At 44.6% G+C, this 12,789-nt stretch overlaps 1 protein-coding gene across 5 annotated transcripts in view; it reads left to right on the forward strand.

Moving 5' to 3' along the window:
- The window catches only part of APPL2 (adaptor protein, phosphotyrosine interacting with PH domain and leucine zipper 2), a 50,198-nt gene extending 38,706 nt beyond the window's left edge, over positions 1–11,492 (forward strand). For 3 of the 5 annotated variants that reach the window (XM_055328970.1, XM_055328972.1, XM_055328973.1), the window contains 7 exons: positions 2,114–2,272; positions 2,458–2,510; positions 4,268–4,442; positions 8,086–8,122; positions 8,308–8,448; positions 9,150–9,197; positions 10,412–11,492. In XM_055328970.1, the coding sequence (XP_055184945.1) occupies positions 2,114–2,272; positions 2,458–2,510; positions 4,268–4,442; positions 8,086–8,122; positions 8,308–8,448; positions 9,150–9,197; positions 10,412–10,546 (748 nt within the window). In that variant the 3' untranslated portion in view covers positions 10,547–11,492. The other 2 variants (XM_055328971.1, XM_055328974.1) reach the window with 2 other exon arrangements.
- Positions 11,493–12,789: the final 1,297 nt, after the last annotated feature.

Here is a 12,789-nt window from a genome sequence, read left to right on the forward strand (position 1 = left end):
GATTCCTGCGTCTCCGGTAGCCGGTACGGAGGCTAGAAGCCGAGAGAGCAGAGCGTGCTTGAAGAACCGAAAAAGGAGGCCAGGATGGCTAGTGTGGGCACAGGGGGATGGGAGCCAGGTGAGGTTGGGGAGGGAGGGAGGGAGGAATGGATCACGAAGGAACTTGGGGAGTCAGGAACTTGGAGAGTTGTCGAGGGGGAAGAGAGGTAGGTGTGTGTGTGTCCAGACAGAGATGATCCACGGTATGTTGTCTGAGGGCAGCTGTGGCTACGATGGACGATAGCACACACAGCGGGGCAAGCAGGGGTCCAGTCAGGGCCTATGGCAGCAGCCCAGGTGATGGCGGTGGCATCTTATATCAGGCAGGGTCTCTGCACAGGAGATGAGACTTATTTGGGGACTTGTTTTGGAGGCACAATGTGTAGGACTTGTGATCAGTGAGTTGTGAGTGGAAGGGACACGTGAGATGACGACCGTCATCTGATTGAGCACCTACATGGATGGTGGCATATTGAGAGAGGAAAGGAGTTGCTCGTGGGGACCAAGAGTCCCTTCACTTCTGGATGTAACATTGCGGAGCCCGTGATGCATCCCAGTTGTCAAGCGGTCAACCCATGACGCAGGTCTGGAGCCCTGGGGGAGTCCCAGGGCTGGGGATGTGGACACCGGCTGTGGTGGTAGACGAGGCCATCTAGGGAGGGCCTGGGTAGAAGCCTCAAGAATTCCAGCGTCTGGAGTGGAGGGAAGAACCTGCTAAAGCCACCCCGCAACGAGAAGGAAAGTGGTGTGAGGAGGAGCCAACAAAGAGGAGCTTCAAGGAGGACAGCTCCACTGTGAGCCGCTTTGATGTGGGACCTTGATCGCAAAGCGTGTCTGCCAGAGTGGTGGCCGGAGGTCACTGATGCCCCGCGTCACTGTGTGAGCAGTCGTCCGTGGCCGCCGTGCCCTCGACTGGCAGTGCGGCCTCGCCTGCTGGGTCGCCGCCGCCGGGTGCTCTTCCCCAGCCTCTGGGAGCCAAGGCCGTGGGCCCCTCCCCTTTCTCCCGCTAAGCCTCTACTCGGGGCTCCCCACCTACGAACCTAACCCCCGGAGGAGACCGGGTGGCGTCCTGCTGTTTGGGTGGGAGGCGGAGTGACATGGGCGTGCCAGGCCGGCGGCGAGGCTTCGGCGGGGCCCTGGGCTCTCCCGCGGCTGCCGGGACCACACTCCCCTTCCGGTGACGGCGGGGGTGAAGGCAGAGGGGTCTCCTTGCGGGCTCCCGCCCGGGCACTCCCCTGGCGGGGCCGTGTAAGTCATTCCGTGCAGCGTATCCCCTAGTGACACCCGAGGTGAGCGAGGTGCCCGGAGCCTCTGCCAGATGACCTAGGAAGTCAGGGTCACCTGGCGCCGTCAGCCTCCCGCAGGAGCTTGCACTCTGGCTGGGGAGGGTATGAGGATGGGACCGGTCAGATGACGGCATCGTGACACCGACGGAGGGAGCACGCGGCCCGTGGGCGTCCCCGGCCGTGCCTTCTGCCCTGCCGCAGGCTCTGGGCGGCTCCGTGCAGGGAGGGCACGGGTACGCAAGTGCGCGGGGCCGGCCGGGCTCCCGAGGAGCGGCACAGGGCTGCAGACAGCTTGGCGGAGGACTAGGAGCTTGAGCGGCGGTTGGAAAGAGGGTGTCGGGCTGGAAACGGTAACCAGGGAAAGCGTGGGGTGCGTGGGGGGCCCAGGGGTTGTGTCCGGGGGCAGAGCCGGGATGTGTTCGTTCATGCACCGAGCAGTTGGGAGTGCCTTCTGGGGGCCGGGTAGGAGCAGGATTTAGCCGCAGCCCTGCCCCTAGGCCTGCTTCCCAGGGAGGAGGCCAGAGAAGGCCTAGGTGGCGTCCTGACCGGCACATCGTGGTGCAGAATGCTGTGCCGCGGCGGGGGGTGTCCCAGGGGCCCGGAGTCCCGGAAGGAGTCCAACCAAGGACGCCAATGCTGTTCTGTGAAGCTTTCTTTGTAAAATTAGTTGAAGATCGGCTGACGTCTTCACCCTGGTCTGTAGATGTCACACTGCGCTGAGCACGTGCTCATTTGCTTGCAAAGGCACAAGGTTAAGAGGGATGTGATTTCCCCGTTTCACACTCCAGCCAGAACCTGAGAAATTCCGAGATGGAGAATGACAGGATTGTTCCCACAGCAGAGCTCCGTGTCCCCGAGGCCGATGAGCTCATCGCACCCGGGACACCCATCCAGTTCGATATTGTCCTTCCTGCCACAGAGTTCCTGGAGCAGAACAGAGGGAACAGGTACACCCCGAGGGGGGTGCGGGGTGGGCTCCTGGAGAAACGAGAGGAAACTCGAGGTCTTCTCGAGGTCTTCGGTGCCGGCAACCACCTGCCAAGGCTGTTGCTGTTCTGACTTAGAGCTCGGGAGTTCACGTGTCCTTTTAGCCGAAAAGGTCTTGATTGTCGGACTCTGGCGGTTCCCCTAGGCGCATCAACCCTTTCGGTGAGACCGAGGACGAGACATTCCCAGAAGCAGAAGGTGAGTGGCTGGGGCACTCCTTCCTCCTCACACGACGACGCGAGTCACTGAAAGGAGACGGGCACTCACGGTCCAGGGAGCCAGGTCTTGGACTGTGAAGCAAAATTGTGACCCACTGATTCTCCTCTGGAAACTCAGTAGGTCTGTGCAGTTAAGGCAGATCTTGGGTCAAACCTGAAGGGAAGTGGGCAGATTTTCTGCAAGTGTTGCACTGTTGGCCTCATCCATGCCCTTTCTGCAACTCCCACATAGAAAGTTCCCGAGCCTAAATCAGGTATCAGATTACTCCAAAACAGATCCAGAGAGAATGAAATGGTCACAACAAAATGCAATCACGGTGAGTCATAAATATGCTGTTTCATTTTAGCCAAAGACACACATCACAGCTCATTCTTGAATTTGAAGATATGTGTAAATGGAATTTAAGTTCAGATTTTTGACACGGGATGTACATCCTTAGAGTAGAGCTGACTGAAACTTGATGCTCCCTAGAGCAGAACCTGAGTTCCCAGCCAAGGCAATTTAGGAGCTAGAAGTGCTGCCAAGACCTCATTTTCACACTGCCTCATGACTGAAGCCTGAGACTCATTAGAATAAAATGGCCTTAAATTTAAAAGTAGGACCTGAGAGTTGATACTCCTTACAGAATTAGCCAGAAAGGGGGTCAGTGGAGAGAGGGAGGGAGGATCTGCCTCAGATCTGCCCCTCCGCTTGTCTCTGACTGACCTTCTATATAATTCACACCATAAAGTCTATTTAAAAAAAACTTTCGGGATCCCTGGGTGGCGCAGCGGTTTAGCGCCTGCCTTTGGCCCAGGGCGCGATCCTGGAGACCCGGGATCGAATCCCACGTTGGGCTCCCGGTGCATGGAGCCTGCTTCTCCCTCTGCCTGTGTCTCTGCCTCTCTCTCTCTCATTCTATGTGACTATCATAAATAAATAAAAATTAAAAAAAAAAAAACTTTCAAATTTACGGGAAATAACTGCTTATAATTTTACTAGTTATATTTTCCTAATCTTTTGTTACTTATTTTGAAGGGCAAGGACACTAATAGGGCAAGTGAGGAAAAAGCAGTCATCTTTGTGTAAAATGGTAGATAAATGAATTATTGTTCTTACAAGGAAAAAAAAAACGGCTTTAAACCTTCCTGATTTTGCAGTCGCAGTTGCTGTTACTCAGTTTTGTCGGTTAAATGCCATGACCAGGAAGCCAGTACTGGTTCACTAGAATCCGATAAGAAAGTCGTTTAAGATGTGCATTAGTTTATGGGGTGCCCTCACTGCCCTGCAGCAACGCCTGATGTGCACACACTGAAGGAGCCCCAATTATCAGGTCTTCTGTTCTTCAGATGTTTTCTTCTTTAGGAGGACTCTGTCAGTAGGCCCAAGAATTTTCTATCATCTAAGTGGAGAAGCTCTTATTTTCAGAGAAAAGATGCATATAGTGCCACCGGCATTAGTCACCTAGAGTTTTAGTGCTAGAAGGATGTCATCTGGTACTAAGGTCTCATTCTATAGATGCACTAAGAGGGGTGCTTCTCTAGACCTGTAGTAGTTCCTGAGACAAAACGTAGATGATAGATTTCAGGGCTCTGGCAGCGTGGATTTATTCAAGCACAGTGTTGAGACTTTTGGTGGAAAGCCTCTGTGGGAGGCAAAGCAGACCTGAGGTGTGCAGCCCGTTCCGCGCCTGGCACCGGTGACTGGCGGCAGGCAGGAAGAGAATGTGCTCCTGAGTGGAAGTCACTGTCTTGCAGATTCCCTTCTGCAACAGATGTTTATAGTTCGGTTTTTGGGATCAATGGCAGTTAAAACAGACACCACTACCGAAGTGATTTATGAAGCAATGAGACAAGTGCTGGCTGCTCGGGCTATTCACAACATCTTCCGAATGACAGAATCGCACCTGATGGTCACCAGCCAGACCCTGAGGTATGCTGTCTTGTTTCAGGCGGTCTTACCGTGCTGGCAGATTGCCCATGTAAGGCACATTTACTCATCTAGAACGTTCATACCAGAATATTCGTTTGATCAGAGTAAGTGAAGATGCTACTCATCTCTGCCCTATTCCTTTTTATATTTAATCTTATTAGGTATGTTGGGGAGAAGCTGCTCCCCTGAGTAATGGATACCTTCAAAATTTAGCGGAGAGTGAATCCTACTGTTTATAAGGTGCCATCACTCCAGAGCTGCTCTGTGTATCTCAGAGCTTGAAAAAGAAAGGGTCTTTTTAATTTCTGAATACACTGTTTTTTAAAATTCACAACAGTGAAAACAGAACACGAACCTACCTGAGTTGACTAAACCACCACCAGTAGAATCTGATTAATATTTTTTGAGATAAAAATAAAGCCAGGTGATGTTAACTACATGACTTGGGGTTTCAGGTTAATAAGATCTAGATGGGTGATGGCAGAGGACTGTCAAGCCGCGGTTGGCATAGGTAGGCTTCGCTAACATATGCACCATCTAGGAGTACTCAGTGTAGCACTTGCAACAGAACTAAATTGTGAACTGAAATGTTTTAAGTGTAAAATACAGAACACATTTCTAAGATCTCATACCAACCCCCCAAAAAGAATGCAAAATAGCTCATTAACTTTTATATTAATAAAGTGTCTAGCTGGTAGTATTTTAGATCTCTTAGATTAAATAAAGTATATTACTTTCCCGGTTTCACTCTTTGATGTGGCTAGGAAGTTTTAAATTATGTACGAAGCTTATATTTTATTTCTGTGAGACAGCAGCCCTGCTTTAGAGTCAAATGTCTAGGTTTATTCCTGGCTTTGGCTTTTGTTAGTTGTACGACCTGGGCAAGTTTTAACCTGTGTGCATTGGTTTCTTCGGCTGTAGGATGAAAATAACCATATCCACACCTCATAGTGCTGTCATGAGGAGTTAATACACATAAAATACACTTAAATATTTACAACCACAACTGGCATCAAAGAAAATGCTCAATAAATGTTAGCTTCTAAAAAGGTAAGCAGGATTTCATTAACAATCAGAATATAATTTCTCCCATTCATTAAAATCAGTCCTTTTTATTATAAACCTTATAGTGAGAATAAACTTCCTATAAATAAAACCTTATAAAATAAAGGTTAAAACCTTATAATAAAACATATTTATTTAAAGGTTTTCTCCAAGCATGTCCTGCACCTTTTATGGGCACTGGCTCCCTGTTCTTATAATCTCCACCAAAAAGATCAGAGTAAATACATACAAAAGCATTGTGAAAAATGATAGTACATCAAAGAACACTATCAAAGTACAAAGACAACCCACAGAATGGGAGAAAATATTTGCAAATCATGTATATAAAGAACTCATACGGAAATCAACAAAAAGACCTCAAAACAAAAAATGGACATAGGACCTGAGTAAACATTTCTCCAGAGAAGATATAGAAATGGCGAACAAACACAAAGAAAGATGCTTAAGTGTCCTTAGTTATTAGGAAAATGCAAATCACCCAACAATCACAAAGAGTGATAACTAAGTGTCCTTAGTTATTAGGAAAATGCAAATCAGGTCCACAGTGAGATATCACTTAACACTTGCTAGGATGGCTGTAATTTTTTTAAAAAGGAAAATAAAAGCACTAGTTAAGAATCCATCGCTGATGGGAATTGTTAAGACAGTCCAGCCACTATAGGAAATAGTCTGGCAGTGCTCCATGAATTAAACCCAGAATTCCCAAAGAACTGAAAACAGGTGTTCAAATAAAAACGTTTACACTCATGTTTGTAACTCATGATAGCCAAAGAGTGGAAATAATCCAGACATCTGCCAACCAAAGTAATAGGTACACAAAACGTGGTATTTTACATATAGTGGAATATGAGCCAGCCTTAAAGAGGAATGAAGTCCTTGCACATGGTGATTGTTGAACCCTGAAAACATTCTGCCAAGTGAAAGAGGCCAGACTCACAGTGTCCGCCACTGTGTATGGTCATTTACACGAACGATCCAGGGTAGGCAAATCCAGAGAGAGAGAGAGCAGGTTAGTGGTTGCCAGAAGCTGAGAGGAGAATGAATGGAGAGGGACTGCTTAATGGGTGCGGAGCTTCCTTGTGAAGTGATGAAAGACTTTTGGAATCTGACAGTGGTGGTGGTTGTACAATGGGGTTAATGTACCAAATGTCAACAGTGATCAGTTTTATGTCAGGTGTATTTTACCGCAGTACACACACAGACGCATCCCTGAACTGGAATTCACATTTGGGGACAATTTAAAAGTCCCACAGAAAATTGGACCTTAAGAGGGAAATCCATGTTACCTGATTTAGATTGTTACAAATATGTTTGCATTTATGAAAAAATTTTGCAAAATACCTAAACTTAACCCAACTTCAGGGAAATTGTTTATGTATTTTTTTAATCTTTAAATTCATATTCATTAGTAGGGACGTATAAAAATATAACATTTATTTAGCTTTGTAGATTACTAAAAATTCCATACACATTTTCTCCTTGTCTTTACCACCTCTTTGAAGTGGGGCTTCTTATCCGTTTTACAAACAAAGCAGTTGAGAAGTCAGGGTGACCTGCACAAAATCAGTGCTGAGCAGCCAGGTTATAGTCCTCTGATTATAAACCCTGTGTTTTAACAAGTATGACTGCATGTATAACTGCTTTACTGAGATATGACTTAAATACAATTCACCCATTTAAAGTATTTTTAGTATGTTCAGAATTGTGCAGCCATCACCATAAACTCTTTTCAAACATTTTCATCCTCCCCAAAGAAAACCCATAGCCATTGGCACCCGTTCCCTTTCCCCTGAAGCCCACCCAGCCGTAGGCAGCCATTAGCCACTAATCTTCTAGGTCTATAGATTTGCCTGTTTGGGACACTTCACATAAATGGAATTATAACCATTTTTTTAAACACAGATAATAGACTTTTTGCTTTCACCCACAGAATTTATAGCAAATCAGCAATAGATAATATACCACATTTAGAAAGTAGAGATTTGTATGTATATATGACAGCAGTAGACAGTGGGATGCAGTGTGTTTTCCCAGACACATCAACCTGTTACTAGGTGGTGCTCCGAGTGCCCTTCAGGGAATGCACGTGGACACCTTCGTAAACAGTACTCTCTGCACACCCAGACAGACACAGAATAGTTTTGTTAAAATCTGTCCATTACTTTCACCCCACTCCAGATTTAATTTTAAAAAAATGTTTAACACTGCAAGGGAAAGCCTGTAGTCAATAAATGTCTGTTGGGAAGCGTGCTGTGCAGAACCCAACCCATCCATGCTCTATGTCAGCACCCTGCAGAATGACAAAGCTGCCTTCCTGGATGAGCCCTGAAACATGAAATTCTCCCTTTGTTGTCTTCTTCTGTAAAGATACACCCCGAGCTTTAAACTACACGGGTTCAACAGAGGCAGGAGTCGTGGCACATGCTCCCTCCCTGTGGACAGTCACGCAGAGCCATGTCACCTTGGCCTCAGCCAGGCCTTCTGTTTCCATGTTTGGAGATTCATGTGATTGCGTTCTGAACTTCTAAGCATATGTTTATCCAACGTGTGTAATGTAATGAATCTCTTAAAATTTCAGGTTGATAGATCCTCAGACTCAAGTAACAAGGGCCAATGTAAGTACCTGCATACACATGGACTCTACTGGTTTATTCCTTAAGTCAAAGTTGGCACTTTATCACTCTTGCCAAATCTAATGTCTGTCTCTACTAGTGCACCTTTTCCGTGATGTTTCCTAGGGAGAATGACTTGTTTTTGAATTCCAGTTGTGTGATACTCAGTCTCTTCCTGTTATTTCCAGTTTGAACTCACCAGTGTCACCCAGTTCGCTGCTCATCAAGAGAACAAGAGGCTGGTTGGCTTCGTGGTCCGCACGCCTGAATCCACAGGGGGAGAGGCTCTCAGCACATACATTTTTGAAAGCAACTCAGAAGGAGAAAAGGTCTTATTATTTTTTTCATCTTAGGATTCCATAATCTGTCCAGAGATTTAAAGGGGTTTTTGTACCATCCCCTGGATATTTAGATGACTATGCTGTTTCCCCCAGTGAGTTTAGAGAATACGTCTAGGAAGGCCCCACTGAAAGCAAACCGACTGGAATATGGTTTCCCCATAGAAAGTACACGTCATCCTAAACAGTGATGAAGAATGTTCACAGTGGGATATGGTTATTTAGAAGAGGTATCAGGAAATGTTAAAAGCAATTGCCTTCAAGTTTCTTCTTTTAAAATTAAAACAAAAGTTACAATAAATAAAATCTAGTTTCAGGGCAAGCCAAGGAAGCAGACATCAGGAAACTGTTGTTTATTATGAAAAATATTGTGAATGTATTCACTACTTAGAATTAATCAAAATTAACCAACTCTTCTTTCAGCAAATACCCATTTGCTGTCATGCCCATGAATATGCTGTGGCTGACTATGAGAAAAAGCAGTAAGATATTCCTTTAAGAAATGTACGCTCTGGGATAACCTCAGTTGCCACTGAACCTGCAACCACTGGCAACAAGAAGCCCTGTGTGATGATTGTCCTACAGCCAGGTCCTTGAGCAGTGACCTCACTGGACTTCCATAATCACAGTTTTCCCCTAAAGTTCTTTATCCTTTTCCACCTTTGCCAAACACTGCTTTTCTTGTCTTGCAGATATGTTATGCTATTAATTTGGGAAAAGAAATCATTGAGGTTCAGAAGGTAAGGTGCATTTTAGTTCTGGTTTTATCAACTCCAAAGATCTATATACATACTCAGATTTCTCTCAAAAAGAAGGATGTTCACTAGGCAGCATGGCCAAATCAGATTTCCTGTGTGCATTCTAACCACCAGACTAGCCAGGTCCACAATCACAGGTGGCACACATGGAGTTCTTAATAAATACCACTGCTGCAGCTCTTGCTTTATATTATTTTTTTTTGCTTGCTGTTGTTGGCTAGATATCCCTTTTCAAATGAAGGTGATGGAAACGTCTACCATTGCTCGAGGGCTCTGCTCCTCAGAGCATCACTGATCTCCCCTGGAAATGCACTAGATGTGAAGGTTCCCAAACCTCCCCTCCCTGTCAGCTGCTTACAGTCCTCCATTCACCAAACACATATCTAAGAGCCGAGTTTATAAAAGAAAAACCTTGGAATTAAAGCAGTGAGCAATACAGGTCCTGCTGCAGGAGGCTTCTGGTTCAGCACGTGCAGTGAGGCTTCCGGTCGTGGAAATGGCCTGTATCTGCACTGCTTAATATGCAGATTGAATGTCGCTAATGTGACTGTGGACCTGGGTTTTTACATTTTATTTTAAGCAATAATGTCCAGCTAGTAAGTACCACACCGGCAGTTCAGTCGTTAGGAGGTGATGAGGGGGTAGGAAGGCCAAGAACTAAGGCCAACACACACGAAATAGTAGCAGGCAGTGCGAGTTAGTGTTTTATGGTCTAGATCAGGAGTAAAGGGCAAGACGGCAGCCTTCTAGGCTTACATCTTTTGGAACACCAGAGCAGCCATATACGGTATGTAAAGGAATGCTGTGTTCCAATAAAACTTTATATAAAACAAGTGGTGAGCCCACATGGCTGTGGTTTGCCAGCTCTTGGGATTGCAAGACAGAAGGGAGTTAAAGATCCAGAAACAAAGGTACTGTAAAGGAAGTTCCTCTCTGGACTCTTCCTGGGAAGATGATTATGATTTGTCTACATGAACGATATTTTTTGGCTGAGAGCAAAACCTTGCCCTAGATTCTAGGGAAGTAATGCAATTGAGTTTTTTCAGAGAAGCAAGGAGACTTCCCTTGAAGGCACACACAGAAGGAATAAGGCCAGATTACAGAACATCATGAAAGCCAAGCCCGGGGGGAGGGGGGGGGTCTTAAGTGCATTTTAAGCGTTTTCTTTTCTCCTTCTTAAACTCCTCTAACTTCAGGATCCAGAAGCATTGGCTCAGTTAATGCTGTCCATACCACTAACCAATGATGGAAAATATGTACTGTTAAACGATCAACCAGATGACAGTGACGGAAGTCCAAGTGAAAATAGAGGCGCAGAATCTGAAGCATAACTCTCTTGGGCCTTTGGGGGACGAGCACCCAGGAAGGAGAGCTACCCCCCTAAAGGTTTTCAACTTCTTTGATATACAGGCCCACGACCTGGTTTCAGAATGCTGACAATCGTTTGTGGAATGTCCTCTGGATGCCTTGATACTGAGAGATGGGAGGTAAACAGAAATGGTTGACAACCTTCCTACCCATCTACAAATGTTATTTTAGGTGCTTTGTGGGGTAAGTCTTCTTAGATTGTACTGTTCAGTGCTCAGAATGAAAGTTAATGAAAAAATGCATTGTTCACTTTATTCAATTGTCATCTCTTCAGTTTCTAGTACTTTTTTAAAAATGGTAAAAGCCTAGATTTATAATTTGATAAACACTAAATATTTCCTATTAATATAACCTATTTTTGTATTTTACTTAATGAACTTTAAGTGCCTGTCACTCTGAAAATTGTGTATTTATAATCAAGCTTGTCTCACAGTTGGACCTAATAGCATTAATTTGTGCACTCAAGTGAGGAGCCCTGCTTTAAGGCCTGAGCACTAGCAAAACTGCAGGTCTAGTTTTGATCGTTTTTCCAGACATGCAATAAAAAGACTAGCAGATGAGGACCACAAAGGATGTTCAGTTTTACAATGGAACCTTAATGAATGAACATTCAGAAGTTTATGGTCCTCTAGATACTGTTTTTAGTGGGGATCACCATGGAAGCTGTACCAGTTCCTGATTCTCTTGAGCCAGACCCTCCTCAAGGAAGGGACCAATGAATTTTAAAACTCACCTGAAGCACAGCTGGTTGTGGGGCTTGGTGCAAAGTTCCTGTTTCCACCCCTACCTACAAAATAAGTATAATGATCTGGAATTGACATAGTGTGTTTAATTATAACCAAGTTCAACAGAATATCCTTGTCTTTGTAATAAATTAACCTAGCAATGAATGCTAGCAAATAAAAACTATCATTCTGTTTCTTTCTTTTGCTTTTTATGGGTGTTTTCTGGAATATCCTCAGAAGAAAACTAAAGGCTGTTCTGTAGCTTCAATGTTAATTTCCAAAAAATTAGGACATAATGAAATCACATCAGGGAGGGAGGTACCATCAAATACTTCTATTAACAGGGATACAAGGTGATCGCAGTATCAAGTTGTTAAAAGGTGTTGCTTTTAAAATGGTGGATTAATAGAACAGTTTTTGTAATCCCAAACTAATGTTACAGGGTCCTCAGGAATCCATTTCTATTATGTGTACATCATGGTATTGGTTCAGTGTTAATAGTAACTTACAAAAATGTGTATATCCTAACCAAACCAAATTAAATCAGTAAGTTCTCTGGTAGGCCACAAAAGCCACAGTCCTGAATTTCTTTTTCTTGCTTAGAATTGTTCAGGGTAGGAAGGATGAATCCAGTCATGAACAATACTGTTAGAAACTGAAATCAACTTTTTTCATTAGTAAAACTTTAAAAAATGTGTGGCTTAACTAAGCCACAAAGCATGCAAATCATAAGAAAAAAAAGGGCTGGAAATCCGGTACATTAAAACTGCGTCACAAAAAACAGAGTGAAAATAAAATTAACATATTAAGCAAGCACAGATGACAAAAATTTGTTTACAGTCTGCCAATTAGTAAGAAAAAGATACACTGAAAACAAAACAGAATAAAAAGGGTTTTAAATATGTTCAATTTCATAAAATAATCAAGGAAATGCAAAGTAAAACTGTGAAGTGATATATCCATCAGACTGTTGAAACGTGGCAGGAAATAGGGTGATGGGGAAGGTCCCCCACTGGTGGGATGGGGAAGCTTGGCATCTGTATCCATCGCGCTTGTACCTGACCCTACCACCTGGATTCACTCTTCACACATATGCCCAGAGACACATACATACAGTAACAGTTACAGAGTTCTACTCATAGTATCTCAAATTTGGAAATGACCCTCATGTCATCAACTGAATACTGGGAAGGAAAATTAAATGAACTCTAGTTATATGCATCTACGTGGATGGATTTCAAAACCAGTACTGAAAAAGTCCTTTAAGCACATGGAGTCCATTTATAGTAACTGTTAAAAACAGGCAAACCATCACCATGTTACTTAGAAAAATACAGATAGGCTGTAACACTAGAGAAAAGGAGGGAATAGTTCCCACCAAAATTCTGCATTGTGGTTTCCTCCAGAGTGGCAACGTGAGCTGAGATCTGAGGCAGGAGCAACAGGCTTTTTTACCTACATGGTGGCTACCCAAGTGTTAT

Source organism: Nyctereutes procyonoides, unplaced genomic scaffold (genome assembly GCF_905146905.1).
Source record: "Nyctereutes procyonoides isolate TBG_1078 unplaced genomic scaffold, NYPRO_anot_genome, whole genome shotgun sequence".
Taxonomy (NCBI): Eukaryota; Metazoa; Chordata; class Mammalia; order Carnivora; family Canidae; genus Nyctereutes; species Nyctereutes procyonoides.